General features: G+C 36.7%; 1 protein-coding gene across 2 annotated transcripts in view; it reads left to right on the forward strand.

Annotated features, from left to right (window-relative positions):
- Positions 1 to 24717, forward strand: part of LMBR1 (limb development membrane protein 1) — a 69239-nt gene that overhangs the window by 11496 nt on the left and 33026 nt on the right. Inside the window, exons 2-5 of one of the 2 annotated variants that reach the window (XM_021526554.2) lie at positions 3709 to 3781; positions 5959 to 5998; positions 7808 to 7947; positions 12930 to 13033. In XM_021526554.2, the coding sequence (XP_021382229.1) occupies positions 3709 to 3781; positions 5959 to 5998; positions 7808 to 7947; positions 12930 to 13033 (357 nt within the window). The remainder of the gene's footprint in view (positions 1 to 3708; positions 3782 to 5958; positions 5999 to 7807; positions 7948 to 12929; positions 13034 to 24717) is intronic. The other variant, XM_021526555.2, reaches the window with a different exon arrangement.

Genomic DNA, 24717 nt, shown 5'->3' on the forward strand with positions numbered 1-24717 from the left:
GCTTTTTGGTTGGAAACAACTTGCAATATAATTTGGATTTAACATTGTATTCCAGCACTGCCTCCAATACTGACACACACACTAGTTTCTGATGGAAATATGGAATTAACAAAAAATTCTAAATTTTTGTTTTTACTGGAGGTAGCAATGTAGTTTTGTGTATGGTGTTCTTTTGTGAGTAGTGCTTTATTTCAGTATGAGTACCTGTGCTTTTTAGTAAGTGATTAGAAATGGAATTGCTAGGTGATTGTCTGTAGTGTGACATTAAGGTGTGGTTAAAAAAAAAAAGAAAATACATGGTGACAAACTTGAACCCTAAAACCAAGTTTCTACTGAAAATTAAGAGCTGCTCTGCTGTAAGCAATTGGAGAGGACAGTGCTGATGGATCCAGAGGTTAATGCTGAGTTACCAGCGTGGTTCTCAGGTTGATGCCTTAAGCAGCTGGAACAGAGGCTAGACAGAGTTAAGGGGAATAAAGAGAATATTTACTGAAGAGCCTTCAAAGGCCACACCCTCGCAGTACCAGAGCCACAGCTGTGGCTCTGCCCAGATGGCTCCAAGATTGAAGCAAAAGAGGGCTTGGTCACAAGATCTCACATTTTTATAAGTTTTAGTCTGTTAACATATTGGAGCTAATTGTTCATTTACAGCCCCAGGCCATGAAGTCCCATCCTTCTTGTTTTTCTCTCTTCAGTCCACATTGTTTGTACTCTTGGGCCTGAGATCCAGATTGGCTGTCCTTGGGTCCCTTGGCTAGAGAAGGAATTGTTGTGTCTACCTTCTCTGTGAAGAGAGTTTACTATCCCTAAATATGAAACCCAGACCCACACCTTACTATCCCCTAATATGAAACCCAGACCCACACACTAAAGCAGCACAAAATTGGAAAAGAGAAAAAATAAAAAGCCAAAACCCGAGGTATCAAGGTGAGTGTGAAGCATTTTCAGTGCAGCAAGAAGGACTTAGTGCTGTTACCTACAGCTGTAAAATCTTACCTGGAGTGCTGCATCCAAGCCCAGCCACTCATAATTGAGAAACATGAACTGAAATTGCAGCAAATACAAACAAGGATGGATGTTTTCTTTTTTTTTTCCTAATATAAAAATATCCTGAAACAAGCAGCAGTATGAGGAATAGGAGCCCAGGGTTGCAGTGCTGACAGGACAGTGGAGCCTATTCTTCAGCTATCATAGGCACCACATTCCTTTTCCCCAGCTTAACTTAGTTCTACTCTAAAAATAGTTGGGATGCTGATTTGAGCTGTTTCCTTTAGAAGGCTATTCAGAACGCATGGTTAGAAACAGTTCAGGATCAGAGGTTTCACTGAGTGTAAACTGAGACTGCAGTAATGTTTCTGAGTTTGCTGTTTAACTTGTTTTGGTCAGTAATGAAGGACTTTTAATCTGAGTTGTTTTTTAAGATCATAAAGCTTTCACTTAATAAAATTTATTTTCTTGCCAATAATTTCAAAATTTCCTGAATTTTCAGTAATAAACAGCTTTATCAGACATTTACAAAGTTCTCAAATCTGACAGAAGGGAGAGTTGGACCAGGATGTAGTTACCCCTTATTGCTGGGTTGCAGAGTAGCTGTTATCTAAAACCAGAAATCCAGCATTTGACAGTTTGTGTTACTGGGCAGCTTTCGTCTGCTCTGCCCTCAAAATACCTCAGTTATCTCAGTGGTACCTTGTAAGTACAGACCCACATTTTCATTGTAACCTTGCTATCACAGAGAGAATAAAGGTCAGCTGTTCTATTTGAAGGTGTAAACAAGACTGCAGCAATTTTTATTCTTGTTTTCAATAAAACTAAAAAATGAGCTTAACTATATTTTTATTTTACACAGGTTACACCCTGTTATTTGCATCTGACAGATTTTTAAAGAATTCACTTACCCTGTATATGTGATACCTGGTTTTCAAAAGTGGGTGCCTAAAATTAGATGTCTCTAGCTGTAGCCTTGGTCTAGTTTTCAGAGGAACTGGAAGCTTAGAGAAGGATTCTCTTTCAGCACTGGTAATGTGTTTTCCAATACTGACAGGACAAGCTGTGTCAGAGTACTCTGAAAAACCAAGGCCATTCTCAGTTTGTTTTGTTCTTCCTGTTTAAAAAATATACCAATTTTAAAAAAAATTAAATCTTAATATTCTTTAAAATTACTTATTTAAAGGACTGAATTCTTTATCAAAACCTCTTCTTCTTTGAGGCATCCTTAGGAAAGTTGGAGTGGTAAGCTCTATTCAGATTAAAGATTGGAATTCAGAGATCTGGTTATGAAATCTCAATTTCAGTGCCTGTATTTTGGGTGTTGCTGCCCTGTGTTTCCTGCACAGAAAATGAGCTGGGTTGCCACTTTCAGACAGCACTGCTGTACTTCTGGGAGGCACCTGGAAGTCACCCAAATATCATACTTAGGCTCTTGATTATACTTGTTTTTTTCAAATCTGGAATGTCTGACTACACCAGAAAAATAACCTTTTCAGTTTATATTTATTGGTATTTCTTACAAAGTCTATCTGTCATGAATAATACATTATTCTCCACTGTGATTTGCTGTTTTGGACGCAGTATTGTTATTTAGATGCAGATTTATCAGGGTTATGATCACTACCTTCACATTCACATTTCCCTTTCTCTTAGGGTAGCCTTTCAGCTCTTGATTTTTTTTTTTTTTAAGACTGAGTCTTAAAGGCAACAATACAAATGATGGCTTAAAGAAACAGGTCAGCTATTGTCCAGTGAAGTAAATTGCCAAAACAGAATGGCATGATTGCTTCTTGTTGTATTTCTGACTGAGTCATGTTTTTAATAGGTACAGGCATCCAGGGTTAAGGAAGCAGTGCTGAGCCACTGGTGCCTCATTCAGGTGCAAATAAAATGTGTGGGCTTTTTTTTTTTTTTTAATCCCACAAAGGCTTGGAGGGTTAAAACTTTACTGCAGTTCGATTCCTTTCCTAAAGTATTTCCAGCATTTTTAGGTGTTTTGATCTTACTGTATTGTAACTGTAATGATAAATCTTATTAACAACTTGGTCCAAAGTACTGTGGGCTCAAAGTGCATCTGACTTAAATAAACCACCAAACTTATGAGAAGGCAAGTTGTGCCCTTGGCTTCTGACTGTGAAGGAAACATTGTGTTTGATGAGCTCATGCTTGGACATCCACTGTAGGCATGAGTCTTTCCGTGTGTGTTGTCGCCTGGAATTTGTCTGATTCAAGACAGGATGCAATATAATAGTAAACATGTTTGTTTCTTTCCACATGTGCTGACAGCACAGCCCAAAAGAAATCCTCAAGAGCCCCTTATATAAAATACAATTACCCTTGGGTATGTTTGAAGGGGATACAAAGCCTGGTAACTTTTACAAATCAAGTGGATTCAGACTTCAAAAAACAGCCTATCCCACTTCACTCTACTTACTCCTTCCTCAAACAAAAAAATTACACTGTGAATAAGTATTTTCTCTTAATTTTAGAGTAAAACTTGCTGACCATATAATTGATGCATTACCTGTTACTCTAATCAAGCTCTTTTTAATGGGTTTAACTTTCTGTTAATAAGATTTAAAGCATAACAGTAGTGAAATTTACATAAAATATGCTCATGTGACCTGAATTCAATTTTAAATTATTTAGACTAGATTTACTGCTTATGATAATCCAGGCATTTCTTCATGACCTAATAATTACAGTTTTGTTTTCCAGATCTGTTTTCTCCTGTTTGCTGTTCTCTACATTGTTTCCTACTTTATAATCACAAGATACAAAAGGAAAGCAGGTAAGCATAGAATTTTTAATATGTCAAAAAATTTGTTTTTCAAAGAAATAGATGATTCTTTTCCTCTCCATCACCACAAGAAAAGTGGAGAAACCAGAGCTGTTTGTTAGGCTCCTGGTCTATGGCAGCCTGGATTGACCTGTGTATGGCAGCATAAAATGTTAATTGTTTTGAGATGGAAGAAAGGGGTTAATGTCAAAGTAGATGCTTCTGCCTTCCTTGCTCTGAGATCCTGTTGTTCTCCTTTCACATCAGCTTTTCCAGGATAAGTATCTTCAGCTGTGTTTTAGCAGCAAAATCAGATTCTGAGCTTTTGCTAGTAAAGTGGAAGGTTGCCAGTGCTACAGAAGGGAAGTAGTATTATTTCTTAAAAGAGTCCTGCTCTGATCAGGTACAGTTGTTATTTCAATTATCTTAACCTGTTTATGAATTCACCACTGAAGTTTAGAAAATGCCTTGAGCTAATACTCTGTTTTTTTTGCCCTTTGGAAACACTGTCTGGTTTCCATTCTAAAACTTGTCTGTAGGAAGCCCTGTAATTTCCTTCAATATTTTTCTAAAGACAACATAAAAATCAGTATAAAATCACAGAATCTTTGACTTTTGACAGCTTATCTGGGACCTTGGTGCTTGATTATAGGCTTTAGAAATATTCTTGTGTATTGTGATCTTGGTGCTTTGAACTTTATTGGAATTGATAGAATTGCTGTCATGGATGGATTAGTGTTTTAAAAGGTAAACTTTTCGTGGAATTTAAGTGCTTGAAAAAAAAGGTACATTTCTGTAAACACAGGAAGTAAGGTAGATACCATCTTCTGATCCTGATCTGTATTTTGGACATTACAAAGCTGCTACCATTTGAGGATGGAGAAGAACAGGAAAGAGAAACTGGTTTGGCAAACACTGTTGGATGCAAAGACACTTTTATTAGCATTTGTTGGCAGTTATCCTAAGCTGGGAAGAGGAACTGCTCTGCAGCTGTCCAGACTTTATGAAATCTTTGTGAGCATGCATGTAGGCAGACTTTGTAGCCTGCTATGATCTTCTGATGAGAAATGTTTTAAGAGTTACCACAGCTGCAACTCTTTCAGGACAAATTGTTTGCTGCTTTTCCAAGAAGCTTTTTAGCCAAAATGATTCATAAGAGACCTTTACTTAGTCTTTCAAAACACCATGAGATATCCATCAAAAAATCCAACAACTCCAGGTTCTTTCACAGAAGAATTTCAAAACAGCATGAGGTTATTTGCTGTGTTTATTTCAACTGTGTGCATGCCTCTCAAGAACTTAAATTTATTTTAAAATTTAAGAATAAATAAAGTCAAGTGTCCTATCTCCAATGGAAAATAGGAGAAACTTTAGAGCGCTGAGTATAAAATTATTTCAAATTCAGAAATTTTTATTTCAAAATGCCTACATTTATTTCAAATTTAGGAATGCCTACATTTGTGTACTGATATGCATAAAGAAGTGTGTCAGGAGTAAATGAAGGATGTGTTAGTGAGTTAAGTGTTGATATTGTTTGAAAATTATTGTTTTAGTGAAATATTAAGTGAGAAGTAAGTGAATAAAAATGGTCTAAAATTTTAAGTATCAGAAGGAAGTCATGGTATCTTAAATGCAAAACAAATAACAAGACTATAACCACCTCTACTTCCTCCCCTCTCCCAAATCCCTTGGAGCTGGGAAGAGGGGTAAGTAAAGGGAAGCAACTGAGTAGTCATCACTGTTGTTCTGAGTAAGCTTTCTTGTTTTTAAAAGATTGCAGATGATTTCTAGCAGTAGTTGGTATGGACTCTCAGCCTTTCCTGTAGCTTGTCTGCTGTCTGTGGTTCCAGGGATGCCCAAAGGGGCAGTTTCTAGCAGTAGCTGTGGCTGTAGTAGTCTGAAAGCATGTTTGCCACAGAACCCTCTGTAAGAGGTCTCCAAGAGGTTTTGATCTGCATATTTAAGTAAAGTGAAATAACTTTGTTACACTGATTGAAAAGAGTTTGACTAGCCAAAAACCAGGGTGAGAGTATTCATTTTTGGAATGAACCTTCTTAAAATATTGATGGTCATAAATTGTATCAGTACATCTGAATTTTAATTGTAAATTAAAATTATTCCTACCTATATTCACCTTACCCTGAAGACAAGTGAGTATTGAATATAACTGGATGTAATTTAATTTTCAGATGAACAAGAGGATGAAGATGCCATCGTTAACAGAATATCGTATGTATAGCTCTTCTTGGCAGAGCTTCTTTTCCTGAATGTATTGTTATGATAGGAATCTTCTGTGCTTCCAAATAAATAATAATTTATTTAAAATATTTAAATATGTCTTAAATAGATTGCTGGAGGTTCAGGGAAAAAGATTTGATGTAGTGGCACCTTGAGTTATGAAAAGTGTTGTGACAGTTTGGTCTAGGCCTTTTTTCACCTGTAGTTGTGCTGGTAGGTATGAAGTTGGCCAGAACATTGAATGAGGACCTGATGCAAGAGGTGGAACTTGAGTGCAAGACCTGCATTTGGGTCTCTGGGTGTTTGGATGGGAGGTGTTGTAAGCTGCCATAGCAGTTGATGGAAGGGGGGCAGTGGATCCTGTGAAGAAAGTTCTCTCTCTGAAGAAAATATCTTTGACCAGTGTAAAAAAGCTGCAGGAAGGTGACAAGTGGAAGACAAGCACTTGAGAGACCTACTGGTCTGCCAGCAGCTCTCTCCTTATCCTCTTGCTGTGTAGTTAGATATTAATATCTCTTATTTGAGTGTTCCTCAATGCTGTGGCTGTTGCTGCCCTCTCAATTACATCATTGGCTGGGCCATGTGAATTGGCTCCTTCTGTGTTATTGTTCTTGGCTCTTCCCTGGTGGTGCTGTCATCCCCTTGGAAGAAAGTGTTGTTGTAAATAGAAAATGTTTTTTTTCCTTTCAGACTAAGCTTCTTCAAATGTGCATGTTATTTTCCTAAAAGCAATAACTCTCAAACGTATGTAAATAGATTTCTCATGGCATAATTGTCAGGACTTGAGGTGTGGAGGGATGAGAAAAAAAAGCCAAAGGGCTGCAGCACTTTGCTGTAGTTTATTAGGTTTCCCAGTTCTGGCTTAGAATACTTAAACATCCTTAAATAAAAGAAAAAAATCTCAGAAGCCAAAGACAACAATATAAGAATATTTTTAAAGGTAAAATTACTTACTCATGCTTTCTTTTCTAAGTATTGTATGAATGAAAAATGGATTTGTAGACTATTGAGGAAAAGATTTCTGCAAGCAGCTTATAGATGCTGCTGTTGTAGGGATGTTCTATTTATTTTGTCATGCAATTTTGCATTGAGAATTATTTATAGTTTTATTATAGTATTACATTAATTCTGTAAGAAATTTTATTGATCTTATTTTTTTTAAGGACAGTTCTTTTTAATGCCACAAGATGGCATTTGGTGTAAGTTGTATTTGGGATCTACAAAGAATAAGCTTAAATATTTGAAACATTTCTGGCAATTTCTGTATATTGACTTTACAGCTATGAGATGAGAACTTGAATAACTCCTTTGTGAAAAAAAAAAAGAAAATAATTTTTTTACTTTGCTGTTCAAATATTTATGTATAATTGCACTCACTCTTTAGGTGTTAGAACGTTGCTCTGCTTTAAAAAAAATGTACTAAGAATGTAGAAGTGGAATATTTATTTATTGTGTACATGTCTGTGTGGGAAATTAAAACTGACAGAGGAGACTTGTGAAAAGATATTTAATGAACTCCAGTAGTTTAACCTTTGCATTACACTGGAATTGAATGCCTGCATGTGCCCAGAGATTAATCATGGTAGTTGGTAAAAACAAATTATTTATATTTGGTTCTGTAAACTATTTTAAATTTGCTTTTTCAAAGTCAAATGTTTTCAAAATCCCAGTTTCTCCTGCTTACCTACAGTGTAAGAATGTATTGCCTTTAGACACTGATTACCAGGTAGTTTAATTTATTTTTCCCCTGCTGTTCAGAGCATGTTGGTGGTAACAGTGGTGCATTTCTTTAAATTTCAGGCTGTTCTTGAGCACCTTCACTCTAGCAGTTTCAGCTGGTGCAGTCCTGCTTCTACCTTTCTCAATAATCAGCAATGAGATCCTGCTTTCTTTTCCACAAAACTACTATATTCAGTGGTTAAATGGCTCACTAATTCATGGTTAGTACTCAGCATAATGTAATTAAAATGAATGTCTTCATTATATGTGCACAGATATGTTCTTATTTTCAAACTGATAACTCATTTTCATTTAATATTTGTTAATATTGTTCATAACAATTTGCTAATCGTTAATGTGCTGTTGACTAGTTGGTTTTGCTGCTGTGATGTATCACAGAAGTCTGTTTTAACTGTTCTGTTTTTAAAGAATTGCAGGCTTGATGGGATTAAACTAAATTCACTGCTTTGACTATTAATGTAAATAAGAGCTACTAGAAGCTAACTTGAAACATGCTGTTCACACTTCTTTATGTTAATGCAAGATTAAATTCAGCTGTTGATGATTTATGTGCAAACAAGGAATATTGTGGAATATAAGTATTGTGACAAAAATGTGCAATAAAATAACTGGTGAAAACAGGACATTCTTTTCTAGGTTTGTCTGCAGAAAGTATGTTTACTATAAAACTATTTAATCTAGTATAAATAATTTACAGGTTAACTGTGGTGTTGTCTTTAGTCTTGTGAAGAGAGAGCAATTTGGCTTTGGAGGATTTTTCTCTGAAAAGTGCATACTTTTTGCTAAATGTCTGATAATATTTACACATAGGAAATTAATGAATTTCCAGATCCCTGACTTGCAAGGATTTTTTGAGTTTTTGTTTTGTTTGGTTTTTTTGTGAAGTGAGAGGTGAGAAGTGGTGTTTGTGGGACATAATGGAATAATTCTTCACGGCAGGGATGGTTGAACAATGAAAAAGGCACTGGGAGATCTTGAAAGTTTTCCAAAACTCAGGTGACCAAAGCCTGGGACAGCCTGATGGCACCTGCAGTTTGGCTCTTTAGAGCAGGTCAGGCTAGGTGACTTTACAGGCTCTTTCTAGTTGAGTTATTTTATGATGTATTTTGTGACATGTCATGGGGAATTGCTAATTTGGTATGTCTCCTACATGGGAGGAAAAAGCCCAAGCTAAAGAAATGTTTTTACATAGATTCAGCTGCTCAGACATTTACATTCTTTTTTCCCAAACATGAGAAAAAAAATATTGAAAGATAGTCCTTCTGTGTCTGAATAATCTTTGGAAAAAGGGCAATAAAATACATCAGACACTGAAAAATTACATAATAACCATTTCAGAAATTTTTACTGTCACTCGTTGCTCCAGAAAATTTGGGTTAGTAAGACCCAAATAATTGGGTCTTACTGCTGGAATAGTTGCTGTTGAGTAGAAAAGCCTTTGAATTTGCCGATGTCCATCTCTTAGCGCGATGATGTTTGAAAATACCACTTTATGGATACAATTTATATATATATATACACAGTTTCTCTAATTTCTATTCCGCGAGCCCGGCAGCAGCGGTGACGGGAGGGCGATGGACGCTTTGGCGTTCGGGCTGTGCCCGGCGCTGCGGCCGCCGAGCTCGGCCCGCGCCGTTCCCTGGGCTCGGCCGCCCCCGCGTGGCCGTCGCCGGGATCGCCGCGCCCGGGGAATCCCGCGGCGAGCCCGCGCGGCTTTGGGAGCTCCCAGCGCTCACAACAACCCCGTTCGCAGCCTTCAGTACGGCTCGGGTACTGCTTTGAGAATGTGGTCACATCGCAGCACTTGTGTTGCTTTAAAACACTTGGTTTTTTTCTAGATTTATGGTTTACGGCCATCGTCTGATGTACCTGACACTGAGGGGTTTTATTCTGTAGATTGTTGCATTACATCTGGCAAGTAAAGCATCAGAAAATACATGCCTGAAAGTTTTGAAGCTAGGCAGAAAGGTCAAACCTGGATCCAGTATAAACACACTTAGCTAATTAATATGTGCTGAACTAATCTAGAACTAGTTCTGACAGCGGTGTTCCCTTGTGCTGGTTTTGGCTACAACCACCAGGTGGGGGTAAAATGTAATGAAACTGCTATGAATAAGAAAAATGGAAAATTGCTTAGGGTCTAATCTGTTTGCCAAAGACTGAGAAATTTTTAATTCTTATGTTTTACTAACTTGTTTAATGGGATACAGGTCACTACAAATGCAAATGAAAAAAATTCTAATTGACTGCTTAAAGATTTTCTATATGTTGATGCAAGTGTCTTATGCAATTTTATGATGCAGTCAGTATAGTAGAAAATAATTATTTTTATGTGTCTATTTTGATTTCTGAGCTAACAAATTAAGAAATAGAGACGATCCTTACTTTGAGGAAAGTGCATGTGTCTGTCAGCAGCAGAACAGCACTGCCCTTGTCTTTCCTAACTTCATGTGCCTATTGTAGTTCTGTAATTTCATATTCTGTAAACATGTTTCCTGCAAGCTACTAATACGTAAATTTCTGGATTTTAACTTCTTAAAAATCACCCTGCATGTGCACCAGTCTCCCCTCCCTTAAAATGCTCAGTGTTCTCTGGAGCTCCTAAGCACTGTTTTTTGTTGTAAGATACTCATGTAATAGAGCTGCTGAAATTAGGACAAGCAGGTATTCAGCTGTCCATGAGGTAACTGAATGCACTCTGTCTTCAGTTAGAGAAAACTGCTGAAATAAGGCTCCTACCCCCATCAAGATGTGCTTTTACTCTTCCTCTGGTGTCTTTTTTAGGGGGGAAAGAAAAAAAAGTGCAGACTGCTGGAGTTAATGCCCCCTTGTAAGGGCTGTTAATGACATTCCTGCTGATGTTGCTATGCCTGAATGTTTCTCGAATGGTAACAGGAGCTTCCTGGCAAAGCAAATTCAAAAGGAAAAATCCCTCTCTTTGTTAACTGGAGTTTAGCTACCTTTAGGCACTCTGTTTTCTTTAGCAAATGAGTGTTATATTTCACGCATCTTTTGGAATTTTCTTGGTTTGTTTTCTGTAGCCTGTTTGGCTGAGTTTGGTTGCTGGTGTCCTGCTGCTATCAATTGCTGAAGTTCACTTGGCTCCTGTCCCCCTTCTCCCCTCTAGCTTTTATTTCTCCTTCAAATTTGAATGCTGTCATTTAAGGAAAAATAAAGTATATGATAGAAGCATTTTTTGAGAGGGGGTAGGCAAAAATCACTGCTAACTTTTACATTTGGATCTAATTCAGAAATTTCTCTTGATGATGAATACCTTGGACATCCAGTAAATATAATTTTCCTTCCATATTATTTACAAAATGGCCCGTTTCAAAGAGAAAAAGGAACAAGCCTGTATATGGGAAGAAGGAAATAAATAAGACTGTTAGTTCAAATTTTTTTGTCATGGGGCAATATTCTTTTATGAATGCTATTCAGGTTATAGAACATAGTCCTGCAGAATTGTGGAAATGTGTGTGGTTTGGGGAAGGTGGGGAATGAAATCTGTTTTTCTGTACAGGCTTTTTTTTTTTTTTTTTAGGAAGCAGAACATGTGAGAGTGGTTAGACCTGTTAGCTATTAAATTGCAGATAAGCTTCTTCTTTTATAAAGAAGAAACACTGCATCCTGCACTCTGGAAGCTGAGGAGGGGGCTAGAATGAATGACAGGGAAGGTTCTAGGGAAAGGGGCAGGGAAAGGGAGGATTGACCACTTGGAGATGGGGGGGGGGGGAAACAGATATTAAACAAATATCAAATGAAAGAAAAACACACCACCGCACTGCACAACTTGTGATAGGATGATTGATGATGGATTCATGTTTAGGCACCAGAAACTGGCTGTTCAGAAAGTGTTCATCTCTGAAAATCTTAATAGTGCAGATACTTTAATAGAGATTAGCTATCACTTCAGCTTGTTTTCTAAACCCTTTCTCTTCCTGCAGATGTCACATGTGTCTTACAGATGTCCTTGTTGTAGTCAGTTGTTGATTTTTCACATGGATCACAGAATGGTTGAGGTTGGAAAGACCTCTGGAAATAACCTGTTCCAGGCAGGGTCAGTCAGAGAAGGCTGCTCAAGGCACTCCACTTTTAGGTTTGAGTATATTGAAGGATGGAGATTACAAAACCCGTGGGTAGCCTATTGCACTGCTTGAGTACTGTGGCAATAGAAAATGTTTGGGATTTTTGTTTGTTTTTCCTTCCTTTTATGAGTAAGTAGATTTTCCAGTTTTTCAGTTTACGCTGATTGCCTCTTCTCAGTTCAGTGGGATACCACTGTGAAGATCTGACTCTGCTTTCCTTTGTTCCTCCCTCATCAGATATTTATATGCATGGATAAAATCTCCCTCAGTCCTCTCTTCTCTGCTCTCTGTCCATTTGCCTGTTGAGGTTCACCAGAATTGCAGGACACTGCTGCTCCCCATTTTGTCTCTTGAGCAGATTTTCTGGGGATGTGCCCTTTCTCACCACCCAGGTCCCTAATGAAGGTGTCCCACCATCAGCCCCTAGGGTGTCTATACCACTGCTCACACAGCCCTGGGAGCCCAGAAGCTCAGCCACTGTTCAGTCCACCTCAGAGTCCGCTTACCTTGCCCATCCCTCATTAATTAAGCTATGAGAGGGTTCATGGGAGATGATGTTGTAAGTCTTACAAAGTTGAGAGGAAAAGATCTGCTGCTCTTCTTTTGCCTACTGAGCCAGCCATCCCATTGTGGAAGGCTGCTGTTACCATGATGTCTTCTTCTGATGTGGAGGTGATGATGGAAGTTGTGTACTGCTCATGTTGAAATCCATGGTTTGCTTGGAAAAATATGGGAGAAAGGGAGTATACAGAACTGTATTTTGTGAGATTCACCGAGAGTAGTAAAATACTTTTGTCCTGAGAACTTCTGCAGTGGTTCTCTAATGAACCTTCAATGAGACTGTGGAGGTGGTACACCTGAGCTTGCAGTCTGTCTCCCAAGATTTCAGACATTTGCTATTGAGAGGTAAGTTGTATCCAGGTTTTGTTTGAAGATCATTATGCAGAGAAATGGGTATTTTTCAACAGTGACCTGTAAATAGCTATATCCATAGCCCTCTGGCACTTGTACATATGCAACATATACATATTGTTATATGCAAGGGAGGAAAATATTTAACTGTGAGACTTATAATGTAAACTTCTTGTTTGTTGCAGGTTTGTGGAATCTTGCCTCTCTTTTTTCAAATCTGTGTTTATTTGTGTTGATGCCCTTTGCATTTTTCTTCCTGGAATCAGAAGGATTTGCTGGCTTAAAAAAGGTAGGAAAACACTATTAAATGAAGAGTAATTGCAGTGTACACTTCATTTTCAGCCTTGTTTCTGATGAAACTGAAGTTACAGATTGGGGAGGATTTAATGCTGGCATATGTGTGCTTATGTGAAGGTTATATACAGCTGCACATTCTGGCACAGGCCAGGTATACAGGGGGAGAAAAGGACCCCTTAAAAGCCATGTATACTAAAATAAAGAAAATTACATTTTTAAAAAATAAAATTATTCAATCAAGATTTTATTTTTTGGAAGGTGATTCTGTTGGGATGTTAAAAGGAGAAAAGGTTCAAGAAATACACTAGAAATAAAATAATAAAGAAAAGAAGGGCAGATTTCTTGCTAATGGGAAGAGTGGTTAAATAAGAGATGACTCTGAGAATACAAGCTTGATTTGTGAATTTTAAAGATTACAGACATCCCAAAAACTTAGTTGAATATATTCAGGTTGAGAGGGCTGAGTATTTCAGTGAAGCAGGGAACTTGACAAAGCAATTTTTGAACAATAAGATGATAATGATTGTTATATGTGAACTAAAGAAATACAGTGAAAAATTACTATAATGGGAGACACATCAAAATTAATTTCAAATCATAAATATAAAATAGATTAAACTGGAATGACTGTCTGGGGACCAATTGTAGCACTTTTCCATTAATCTTTATCATCCAAATGATTACACTTTTGTTTTTAATGATACTACACTTGAGGGAATTCTGCTCCCTTTGGATGACAATTGTCAGAAAGCAAAGGGTCTTTGAAAGGGATCTTGAAATCTGGAGAATTAAAACGAATTAAAGATGGATGCAAAAGACTATGAGTCACTGAAGCATGGCATGTAACATAAAGCCACGAGGGGATAATTGTGTTTGGAAGGAAAACATCACTGCTGGTTGTATTGACAGGAACTGGCATGAAGGCAATGAAGTTGCCATTTGGTTCTTGGTGGGATTGGGGAAAACTCAACTGAAGTGCTGCATTCAAGTTGGGATTTTTGGGCTCACTTAAGAAGCAAGAGAGGACAGCAAAACAAATGAAAAACAACTTAGGAACTACTGTGTGAAGGAAAATTTTAATTCAGAGAGAGTAATGTGGAGAAACAGAGACTTTATTCTACAACAGAAGGTACTGGTGGATTACAGCCATGCAGCTGTGTTAGAAAACACCTGCAGGGCCTGGCCCAGGTGGTGTGGAAATATTGTCTGGTGTCACCTGGGCTGACTCGATGCTGCTGCAGCATTGCTGTGCATTGCTCAAACTGCAGAAGTAGCCAAGTCACTTCAGTCACGAGTTTGGGTGACCAGAGTGATGCATTCAGCTTCCAGGGAGTTTGGTGATGGGCTACTGTGTTTATCTTGTCCATCTTGGCTGGAAAACACTTTCCATTCTTCTTCATTCACTTCAGGTATCTACAGGGCTGAGAGCTTTTAGAAATTCCCTTTGTCCTTCCGATTTTCATGTGGAGGCCACTCCATTTTCCTTTTGACACTTAAGTATCTAGCTACAGCTAATATTTATCTTTTCTTCTTAATAATATGTTAACTGATTTAATGGGGTTTGTGTTTCCTGCAATCCAAAGAAAACAAGGATTCTCTCCATTAGTATACTGGGTAAGGTCCTTCTGCTGGTAGAGTTCTTTTGGCTCCAACAGATGTGTAACTTTCTTATGGCAGTGGCTATCAAAAAGTCCCATTCAAGATCAATCAGATCACCATTGCACATTTATGCATGAAAGCATTTGTGAGATGAGATGGGTAAGATAGAACCATGATCTTCTGCAGGTGCCAGGAAAAAGATTTTTGGTGCTTTGAAGTTTGCTTCTTTGTGGGGACAGATGAGATTAGATTTTAGTACCAAAACCCACCTATTGGAGGGGAGGAAATTCCATTTAGGATTTTTATTTATTTATTTATTTATTTGTTTTTATTTTATTTTTATTTTTTTTTTCCCTATGAGTTCTGGATGTCTTTGGAACATCCCAGAAGCCAAATATGATTCCTGGTACAAATACTCCAAGCATTTATGTATTGTCTGCTCTATCTCACTGCTCTGTTTAAAATTATCCAAAATGGATGGCATTGTTTTGCTTGTTTGGAGTGAGCCTTAAAGCTGCTGGTCAAGATTCAGGAATTGTTGGGTGTTGTAATATGAACATACCTTGTATTTGATTGCTTTTTTTGAAGAGTAAGTAGCAGATGGCACTTCTGGACTAAGGTAATAGTTAAAATTAAATGTGCTGTTCTTTTCAGATGCTGATGTAGATAAAGGATTCTACTTGTAATAATTGCTAGATATGTTTTAAAGAATTACATCACATAATTGGGTGATTAGAACCTGGGAAAATTCATGATTAATCAAACTCATGATTACATGTGAGGTTTTTAGTTCTAGCAAATGAAGAGTATTTCCCATCAAGATTTACTTTCAGTAGATTTTTGTCATGTTTGTTACCTCTTTTTCAAGAAGATTTTGAGACCTTGATTACTTTATAGAATTTTGGTATTTGAACAAATTATTTTGTGTACATTAAAAAAAAAAGTCGTATTTTGTCATTCATCACATCAAAGTAATGGACCAGAGAGATAGAACATTGTTCAAATGCTATTACTGTTCACTGGAAAAATCAGATTTTAGTGATGTCAATTTAAAAAAAAGCCCATTTCATAGATTTGGCAAAAGTGATAGCATTTAAGAGAAGAATGATCTACTGTAAATGTGAAGACATTCAGTAAAGAGGTTTGGTATGGATCTTTAATCTTTCAGTTGGGAGTTGGGAAAGCAGTTGGTTCTAGATACCCAGCTCAGATAAAAATTTGGATAAAAAGGCTATTCCAGTGGAAGCTTTTATGCAGGTCATTTTGACATTGAATTGCCTTCATCATAATGATTAAATAGGTCACTTGGGATATAGGTGTGTGCACTGAAGATGTCTATTTGAAGGTCTTAATATATCAATTACTTGTTGGACTTCCATAAAAGTTTTGAAAATGTGTAATTAAAAGAGGTTCATTTCTGAAATTGAATTTTTTTCATTTTTTAAGGGCTGTCTTTGTTCATGATTAAATAGCAACAATAATTTTAGTCATTGTCATGTGTGGGTCTGACTCCTGAAGATTTTTGCCATCTGTTTTATCACAGACTGTGCTATAAAATTGATTGTATGTATTGACTGTAATATGATATTTTTTGTAAGCTCTGATATTACAGATAACTAATAAATTACTGTTGTGAGCTTTGTATAACTTTTCATTCCATGTTCCTGAGTGGTAGCATTGTTCCCTTAACTGTTCTGAATCAGAATGGACTCGATGAACCAACTTCCAATTTTCTATGGCCATTTTCCCTGGCTGCTGGTATATTTTCTAAATGGCACATGGCTCCTTTTAGAGGCTCACTTGTCTTCCCCAGGACTGCAGTTTGAAACAACCAAGGGCTTGCATACTGTGCAGAAGAGAGAAATAGGGAAATGAGTCCCTGGCCATGGATGGATGCAGTGCTGCACTGGAGCTCAGACTGATTCTCTGCTAGTTTTTCATGAAATCCACTGTGTCAATTCAGAAAGGGCATTTTGGGCTTGAGGGGGCTGATCGTGCCCTGCTAAAGAGCTTAAATGCTGCTCTTTGCTCTTGTTGGTTTCCATTGAATGGCACTTGAACAATTTTGATGTCAGGACAATAATAATAATAATAATCCAGCCAGTACTGGAGGTGTATAATATACATATATATATATATATATACACATATATGTATGTCTATATGTATCTGCCATGTATGTGTGCACACACATTTTTGTGTGCACATGTGGGTTGGGTTTTTCAAGACTTTTGAATCATAATTGGCAACTTAGCCAGTGCTGTTAAGTGAGCTGTTAGAGTACCTGATAACAATTTAATCTCTTGCATCAGTATTAAAAACTGTTTTGCATCTTTCTCTGTTTATGTATACTTTTGTAGAGACTATGCATAAATTTATGTTTCTGTTTAGATGATATTTTAGTTCTTTGTCACTGATGTGCTCACATTGTAGTTATGAAACAAAGTTGTCAAAAGTGTTTCTTAATGCCAGAATTAAACTCTTGTTTATTATTCCCTCCAAAAAAAAAAGAAAAATTGTGCTATTTACAGTTGAGTAGGTCACAGTGCTCATGTTCCCATGTGTGGTAACTGACTGCATAGAAAATTACATGTGTGTTGCTGTGTGAAGGAGGCAAACATTTTTGAGGTGATAATTGCCATATCTTTTCTTGACCTTTAAAATATGACCTTTCTCTTGATGTAACTTCAATGGAAATTTGTATTTATTTGAAGCTGACAAAGAGAAGGATGTTTTGGAGTAATTTCCTTTTAAGAAAATACAAATAGTGCAATTTACTACTGTGAGAAACTGGAAAAACTAGGTATTGCATAATCACAAGTGTAGTTTTTAAAAGGCTTTATGAAGTATATTACCTTAATACTGATCTTTGAACTTGTAGTCATAGCATAAAGTTTAACATGAGCGACAGCAACATCCTGACCAATTATCCAAATTATCCAGACATCCCAAAATGTTCAGAACACAACACACAGAGTCTGTGGATTAAGAGGTTAACTCCTGGAACATCAAAAGAAGTGCATGATAATAAAAACAAATAGTACAAAAATTTGAGGTAACTTCCTTGCTTAATTAATTAGGTAGACCAGGTGGAAGCGAAGAGGCCAGAGCTGGTGCTCAGAATGTCTATAAAGCTGAGCAACATGACAGCACAATGGAGGAGGAACAAAGATTTTTTTAATATACTTCTATCCTGTGTCACAGTTTGAAATTGTCCTGGTTTATGTCCCTTTTGGCAAACTTACATAAAAGTGACCCTGTACTGTATTTTATGACCAGATGACTTTTTTCCCAGTGGCTAATTTGTATCAGACCCCCATCTTAAAGAGACACAGAAATGAGTAGGAAGTCCAAGCCGGTTTGTCTCAATGAGCTTTCATTGCATGCTTTCATTATTTTTGCTCGTTTTTGCCACTGATCATCCATAAATTGTTGGAAATGAGTGATTAAGGAAGTGCTGCTTAGTGTTAGTGGCACATGCACATTCTTGGTATGTTTTTTGTGGGTGAGAGGAAATCGTGTACTGCACAAACAAAAAGGAAAACTCCTGCTGGGAACCTTTCAAGGAAATTTAACTTGCGTAATGTTTTGATCTTGGTGTTTATTACAGAAAATAAGAGTAATATTTCACCAGCTATTGTTATGTGTCAGCTAGCCTCTCCATCTGCTTGCCTTTCCTTGATGGCTCTTCCAAAATTCTCAGTTTATTTTAATAAAAACACCACTTAAAAATGTAGGAGTTTGTTCATATGCTGAAGGCAGGTGAACTGGACCAGTGGTCAGAACATTTATTGTGTTGTGCTTACTACTGTAGAAAGATTTTTGGCTGTTGTGGCTTCAAAGCCCTGCCTGTGTTAGCAGTTGCAGCTTAACCCCTGCAAGTATAACATGGGAGTGCAGGTTCCTCACAAAATAGTGAAATGCAGGAGTTTATGCTTTTAAAGGCAGATTTCTTCCCTTCCTCTCTTTCAAAAATACATTTTGTAACTAAAATTACTTTTCTGGAGAGAGGGTGAAAGTTGAAGCTTTGCAAAAGTACTGTTATTAACAATTTTGAAACTGCTTTTTTTTTTTGCTGTACTGTTGCTAGCTTGCTGAACAATAATAGTGTGTATGTCTTCCATCTCCTCAGTATTTTATTTGATCCACTTTATTAATAGCAATGACTTTTCCTAGTCATTGTACTACGAAATGGGACTGAACTAAGCTTAAGTTTCTGATGTATTGTGTTGGAGTGCATTGTATGTGCAAATTTCAGGCACAGCACTAAGCACAGTAATAAATACAGTGAAAAGTGAACATGCTGCTTTTTTTATTTTTGGTGGGTATGAAAATTCTAATATCTATATTTTTCCTTACAGAAAATCTGTACTCCCAGCTTTGCTGTTTGTACCAGTAGAACTTTGGTACAACTATAGGTGTAGACTATTGTAAAATATATTTTACAGTGTGTGATGACAATGTAGGAAGTATGTTCAAAATTAGCTTTGAAGTATTTACATTTAGAAACTTTTTCACTTATCTCAAACAGATTTCTATGGAAAGAAATTGTTCCTATATTGCAAAACACTGGAAAATAAGTGGCTTGGAAGTATTTTCCAGTATGAAATTATCTAAGATGAGTTTTTAAAATTTGCCTTGATTTTTCTGTAGAATGGATTTGGAGAATTCAAGATTCTTGAACGTTGCAAACAGCATTTGACTGTGCTTTATGCTTACTTCTACCCCTGTCTGCAATACCCACAGGCCACTATGTGTATGGCTCACCAAATAGTCTTGAGGTACCCTGTTGACAATGGATGTTTATTTGGCATTTAAGCTCATATTTATTTGTCTATAAAGTCATTTAGTATGAACTGAGACTTTAGTGCTCTGATCTCTATGAAATGTTTACTAGTATGCAACTGAATTATTGTAGATTATATTACAACCCATTTACTCATTCCATTAGTAATACCAGAGATAAAAGTTGTTTAATCAGTCACATCAAAGGCAGCTGTTTGGGTTTGTATTTCTGACATAAACTAACATGTTAAATTCAGATATGAAGTCCAGTTTTTAAACTGGAGTCCTCTAAAATGACACCACCTAAAGTTTATTAGAGTGTTGTTGTTTAGAAGCAGATCCTGATGATTCTCGAATTTGATTTGGCAAGCAGCTTGATTGTTTTTTTCTTCTTCTAATTAAAATAAAAGTATACTTAGCTGACAGTTGTACAAACCCATAACATAATCTGTAGGATGCAAGGTGCAGAGTTAAGGACTGTATTTAAATGTAAATCTTGCATTAAGGATGGTGCCTATCCTGAACATTTGTGTGGTTGCTGCTTTCACTAAAGTCTCAGAAACAGCTGGTGCATGGCTAAATGTAGAATATGTTTGTAATTTGCAATGTAGAGGATAACCCCATCTAATATTAACTATGAGAAGAGTTTATAGAACAACTGGGAAGGGAAGATGAGAAGGTTCAGTATAACTTGTTGGCTTGTAACATTGACAAGTGTTGCACTAAATTCTGAAAACATGTTCAAATTACAGCTTTACACTACCAAGTTCTTTGCTTGCACTTCTGCAGAGGAAAAAAAAATATTCTTACCTTACAGGTATATGTATTAGCAAATTAGAGTTTGGTGAGTGTTTGGCCTGCTTTTGTGAATTTGTGACTGGCATCTGTAACTCTGCAGTAGATTAGTGTGAAATGAAAATACCTTTGTAGAAGTCACGTCTGTTTGCAGTGATGTCTGCTGTCCTTTCACAATGACTGTAAGAGCATGAAAATTACTGCAGGTAAGTCAAAAGAGGTTGGGAATCTTGGTTGTGTTATTTTTTTGGTTTTCAGAATCTTGACTTGAAAACACATAATTTTTTCCCCCCCCTAAATGTCTGAATTTAGACATTTAGGATCAAAGGCTGTACAGGACAGGTAAATAACATCCATGTATTTGTCAGCTTAAGGCCATACCATGTTTCACTGTGACTGAAGTAAAAAGAAATTCAAGAAAATCAGTGGCCAGGATAGAGAAACTTGCTAGATGGGGAATAATGGCTTAATGTGAATTTGGTTTCGTAGATACATAAAATATTTTGTCAGGTTTTTATAAGGCTTCCTGCTTAAGTCATCTGGGGACATTATATCCAAAAATCTGCTGGTTTTATATTAGCATAGGTGATCAGTGGTTTGTTGAATATAAGTAACAGTTCTGTATCTGGTGAAAGCTGAAGGGGAAATAAGGGAATGTTTGGTTGTTGCACACATTGGATCAAGATGTGATGAGATGTGATCTGTGCTCCGTTTCATTGAAGTAGTTAAATGTCAGTTGGTTGCTTCCATAAATTAGATGGTACTTTGTTTAAAGAGGCCTCAGTGTAAGGTACAAAAAAGTAGGCTACCAGGAGATAAGCTGATGGTGAAGTTTATTTGGTACAGCTTTTCTGCACTGGCTGCCTCACTGCCACTTCGTTATCTGGGCAAGGGTTCAACCTTTCTGCAACTGTGAATGGAGTTGAGATTATAATTACTTTTTGTGACCAATTCTGTAATGTAGATAGAAAATCAAAATGTGTCAGGTTTTTGGCAGTGTTTTAACGTGTTTGAGCTATGGAAATTCATAGTTGAACTGATGATGTATTTTTATCCCAGTATTACTAACAACAAGATGAACAGAATATTGTTAGTAATACTGGGGTAAAAATACTGCAAAAAGAAAATGGTGTTATTTTGAAATCTGGTTTTCTGACTGATTTCTCTAGCATGCTGTGAGAAAATGCATTAGGTGACACATATGAGTAGGTAGAGGCATCTGTAAAACTACTCAGATTTGGAAGCTAGCACTGGAGCATTAGTTATTCCACCTCACCCCAGCCAGGAATGGGCTGCATTGCTGAACTTTTGTGCTGTCCCCACGCCTACATTGCCCTGAACTTGCACGTTTGTGCTGTATGTAACATGCTTATGCTTTGTAGAATTTCCATAGTTTCTGCTAAGAGCCTTAACATGTAGCTGGAAGCCTGCAAATGGAATAAGAGTAGAATATTTTCCTTTGCTGCTCTCTCAATGGATAAATCGATTTTTTTTTTAAACAGTTTTTATTTGGTTTTAGGCTAGCTTACAGAGTTCTGCATGAGCAAAAATATTAAAACATGTTTAAACATGTTAAATACTTCTACTGCATATAAAGTGTACAGATGGTACAGCTACCAATGCTAAGCTTGAATCTCTTAGTTTATCACTGATATAAACTGAAACACTGTTTTTTAAAATATATTTTCTTTCTAAGACACTTATTTTTAGGCAGAAATAAGTAGCTTTTAAATTTTGTTTGGATAGAGCATTCTTAATGCCCTCTATGGCCCCTCTGTTTGTGGTAAATGACAGCTATATATCTAAAAACACAGACATGTATTTATTTTTCTTTTATTTATTTCTCTTGTCAGTTTATAATAGAATTCATGTAACAATTTAATTTAAAACTGAAGTATTTAATGGAAAAATTTGCTGTCCTTTGGGAAGGAAGTATTCACACATGCAAGATCCCTGAAATGGCTGATTCAGACCCCTTTCTTAGTCTGGAAACAGGCAGATGCCTCTAAGAATTTGGCATATCTGAGTTAGAGCCTTCAAGAGGCAATGTGAGCATCTTTCCATCTCAGTGTGTTTGGATTTATTTCAGTAAATGGTCAGAAAGATTAAATTGATTGGCTGTTAGTTTTAGTTGGAGGGTGTGATTTGTTTTATGAAAGTAGCTGGTTTATGCATGAGGACTATCTTATTAAGATTTGAATATTTAAATGCTTCCACATTAGTGTCTTCATTTGAGTCTCCATTGACATCAAGTAGTGACTGTTCAGAACAAGCAAAACTTTGTCTCTATTTTAAGTCTATTTATGGACTTTAGTTTCTTTATAGTAAAATTTAAAAATACTTTACAGATTTACTATAATTGCAATTTTAATTCACAGAAGAAAATTTCCAGGGACTTTTGTATTAATAGTCGAAAGGTTTAATATAATTGTCTTAATCATAGAAAGGTAATAAACATTTTTCTAATGGGTTTTCATTTATTAAATAAAACTTTACTAGACAGACACTACTTTTCATTTCTTTTCTGAAAGCAGTGGGTTTTTGATACTGATAACCATGTGATATTTACACCTATAGTCTGTATTACTTATTTAGTATTACTAAAATTACTTGACATTATGATTTGCTCTATATTTGGAATAGCTTATTCTGAACTGACAAGGAAGGAGCATACATGTCTATAGTGAAAATTTGTGAGGCAGACAACAATTTTATTTACAAAGGAGGGAGAGGAGGGAGAACCAAAGACTTTCTCCCATCCCTGTCCTTTTTTTATATACCTTTTTCAGGAGTTTCCCAGCTTATTAATAGGAGCTTCCAGCATTCTGGTGCTTTGACCAGTTCCTAGAAGTGTGCTTTCTTTTTGAGCTTATTCACCCTATCAGAACATTAGTAATAGACATGACTTCAGGGGTTTTACGTTTGTTTTCTTTACTTATTTTAGAACTTTAAGAGTGACCTTTGTGCTTGTATATGTCATTTACTTTTGGTAACTGTCTTCAGGGTTTCTTTCTGCCAGAAACACAATCACAAATTCCAAGTCTTTCTTTATACTTAACGTAACTTATCTTAATGCTCTGCCAAGCTACAAAGAAGTTGGAAAACATCTATTTATCTTCCTATCAGGCCAGTCTAGCAGGAAAGATTTTTTCTGATCCAAAAGTAGATGATTAGAGGGAGACTCATAGTGTCAGAAATCCCACAGCTCCTATGTTGTTGTTGCAGGTGGCATTGGAAAGTCTGGGAAACTTGGTAGGTGGAAGGAGGGAGTGGATCATCTGAGAGCTAATTAGTGGGAACTGGGCTAATGAATGGAACAACAGAGCAAACTTGTGGGGGAAAGGGGTGACACTGGAACAGTGACCATTTTACTGTGATTATCCTTTCCTTTCTCATTTCCCTTCTCCCCAGAAGGTTTGGGTTGGATGTCCACATATCTGCATCCCCCTTTTAGGGTGTGCTGCAGCAGAGTAATCATGTGCATCTGACAGCTGTAGGCTGTGATTATTTTATTCCAGTTAGTGTCTGCTTGCATTTTGGCTGCGATTCTGTCTAGCTTTTCCTCATTTTAAGAAATTGGTATGTATTCTGATACAAAATTTGTAAGCAATGATACTTCGTATGTACTATTTCTCTATTAAATTTACAAGAGTGATGCTTAATGTGGAAGAGCCAGCTCCTTGCTTGGGTTATTTCAATCCATGTGTTTGAAACAGCACCTTAACTGCTAGTCAATAAATGAATCCCACCTTATCATTCTCACTAGAATCCATCTTGCATTGAATAATTAAATAGATCTTAGGGAGAAAAGTGAGAAAGAACTGTTTTTTATTCTGGTCCCAAGGACTAAAGTCTGCAAGGAGTCCATCTTCGTTCTAGGTTATTTCACTAAATTATTTGTGTGCAGCAGTGTCAACAGTAATGTTTAATGGGTATGGACCCCAAACTGTGCTATAACACTGTGGTTTGGATGCTTCTCTGGGACACTGAAGAAATGAGCATAAGATTTCTTTGGCAGAAGAGTCATGCAGTGATTGTACTGGATCCTGAATAGTGGCCTCCTCCCCAGGCTATTAAGTAAAGACATCTTTATCTTGGGCTCTACTTGAGGGATTTTTGGTCCTTCACTTCCAGCTTGGCAGGTGTAACTCTAGTGCTTATTGTTACATGTCTTTAACCAGTACCCAAAGAAATAATTTTGGCTTTTTTTTCCAAACAAAACTTCAATTTTTCTGGATTTTAAGAATTTTCTGGATTTTATTACTTATCCTGTGTGGCTGTTAAGCTTGATATTGTTCAATATTTTGGCTGCCTACTCTTGCTTCATTGACAGCATGGTAACAACTGTGAAACTATTTTAAGAAAAGATACTAACAGAAAAATCAGCTGAAAGTTGCTGGAAATTTTTTATGACTGAATTTTTCATGTTTGTATTGCGTGGAAAATAAATACAGGCTTTAAACTAGTGATGAAAAATGCTCATTTTAATCTTAAAAT

Source organism: Lonchura striata, chromosome 1 (genome assembly GCF_046129695.1).
Source record: "Lonchura striata isolate bLonStr1 chromosome 1, bLonStr1.mat, whole genome shotgun sequence".
NCBI classification, from domain to species: domain Eukaryota; kingdom Metazoa; phylum Chordata; class Aves; order Passeriformes; family Estrildidae; genus Lonchura; species Lonchura striata.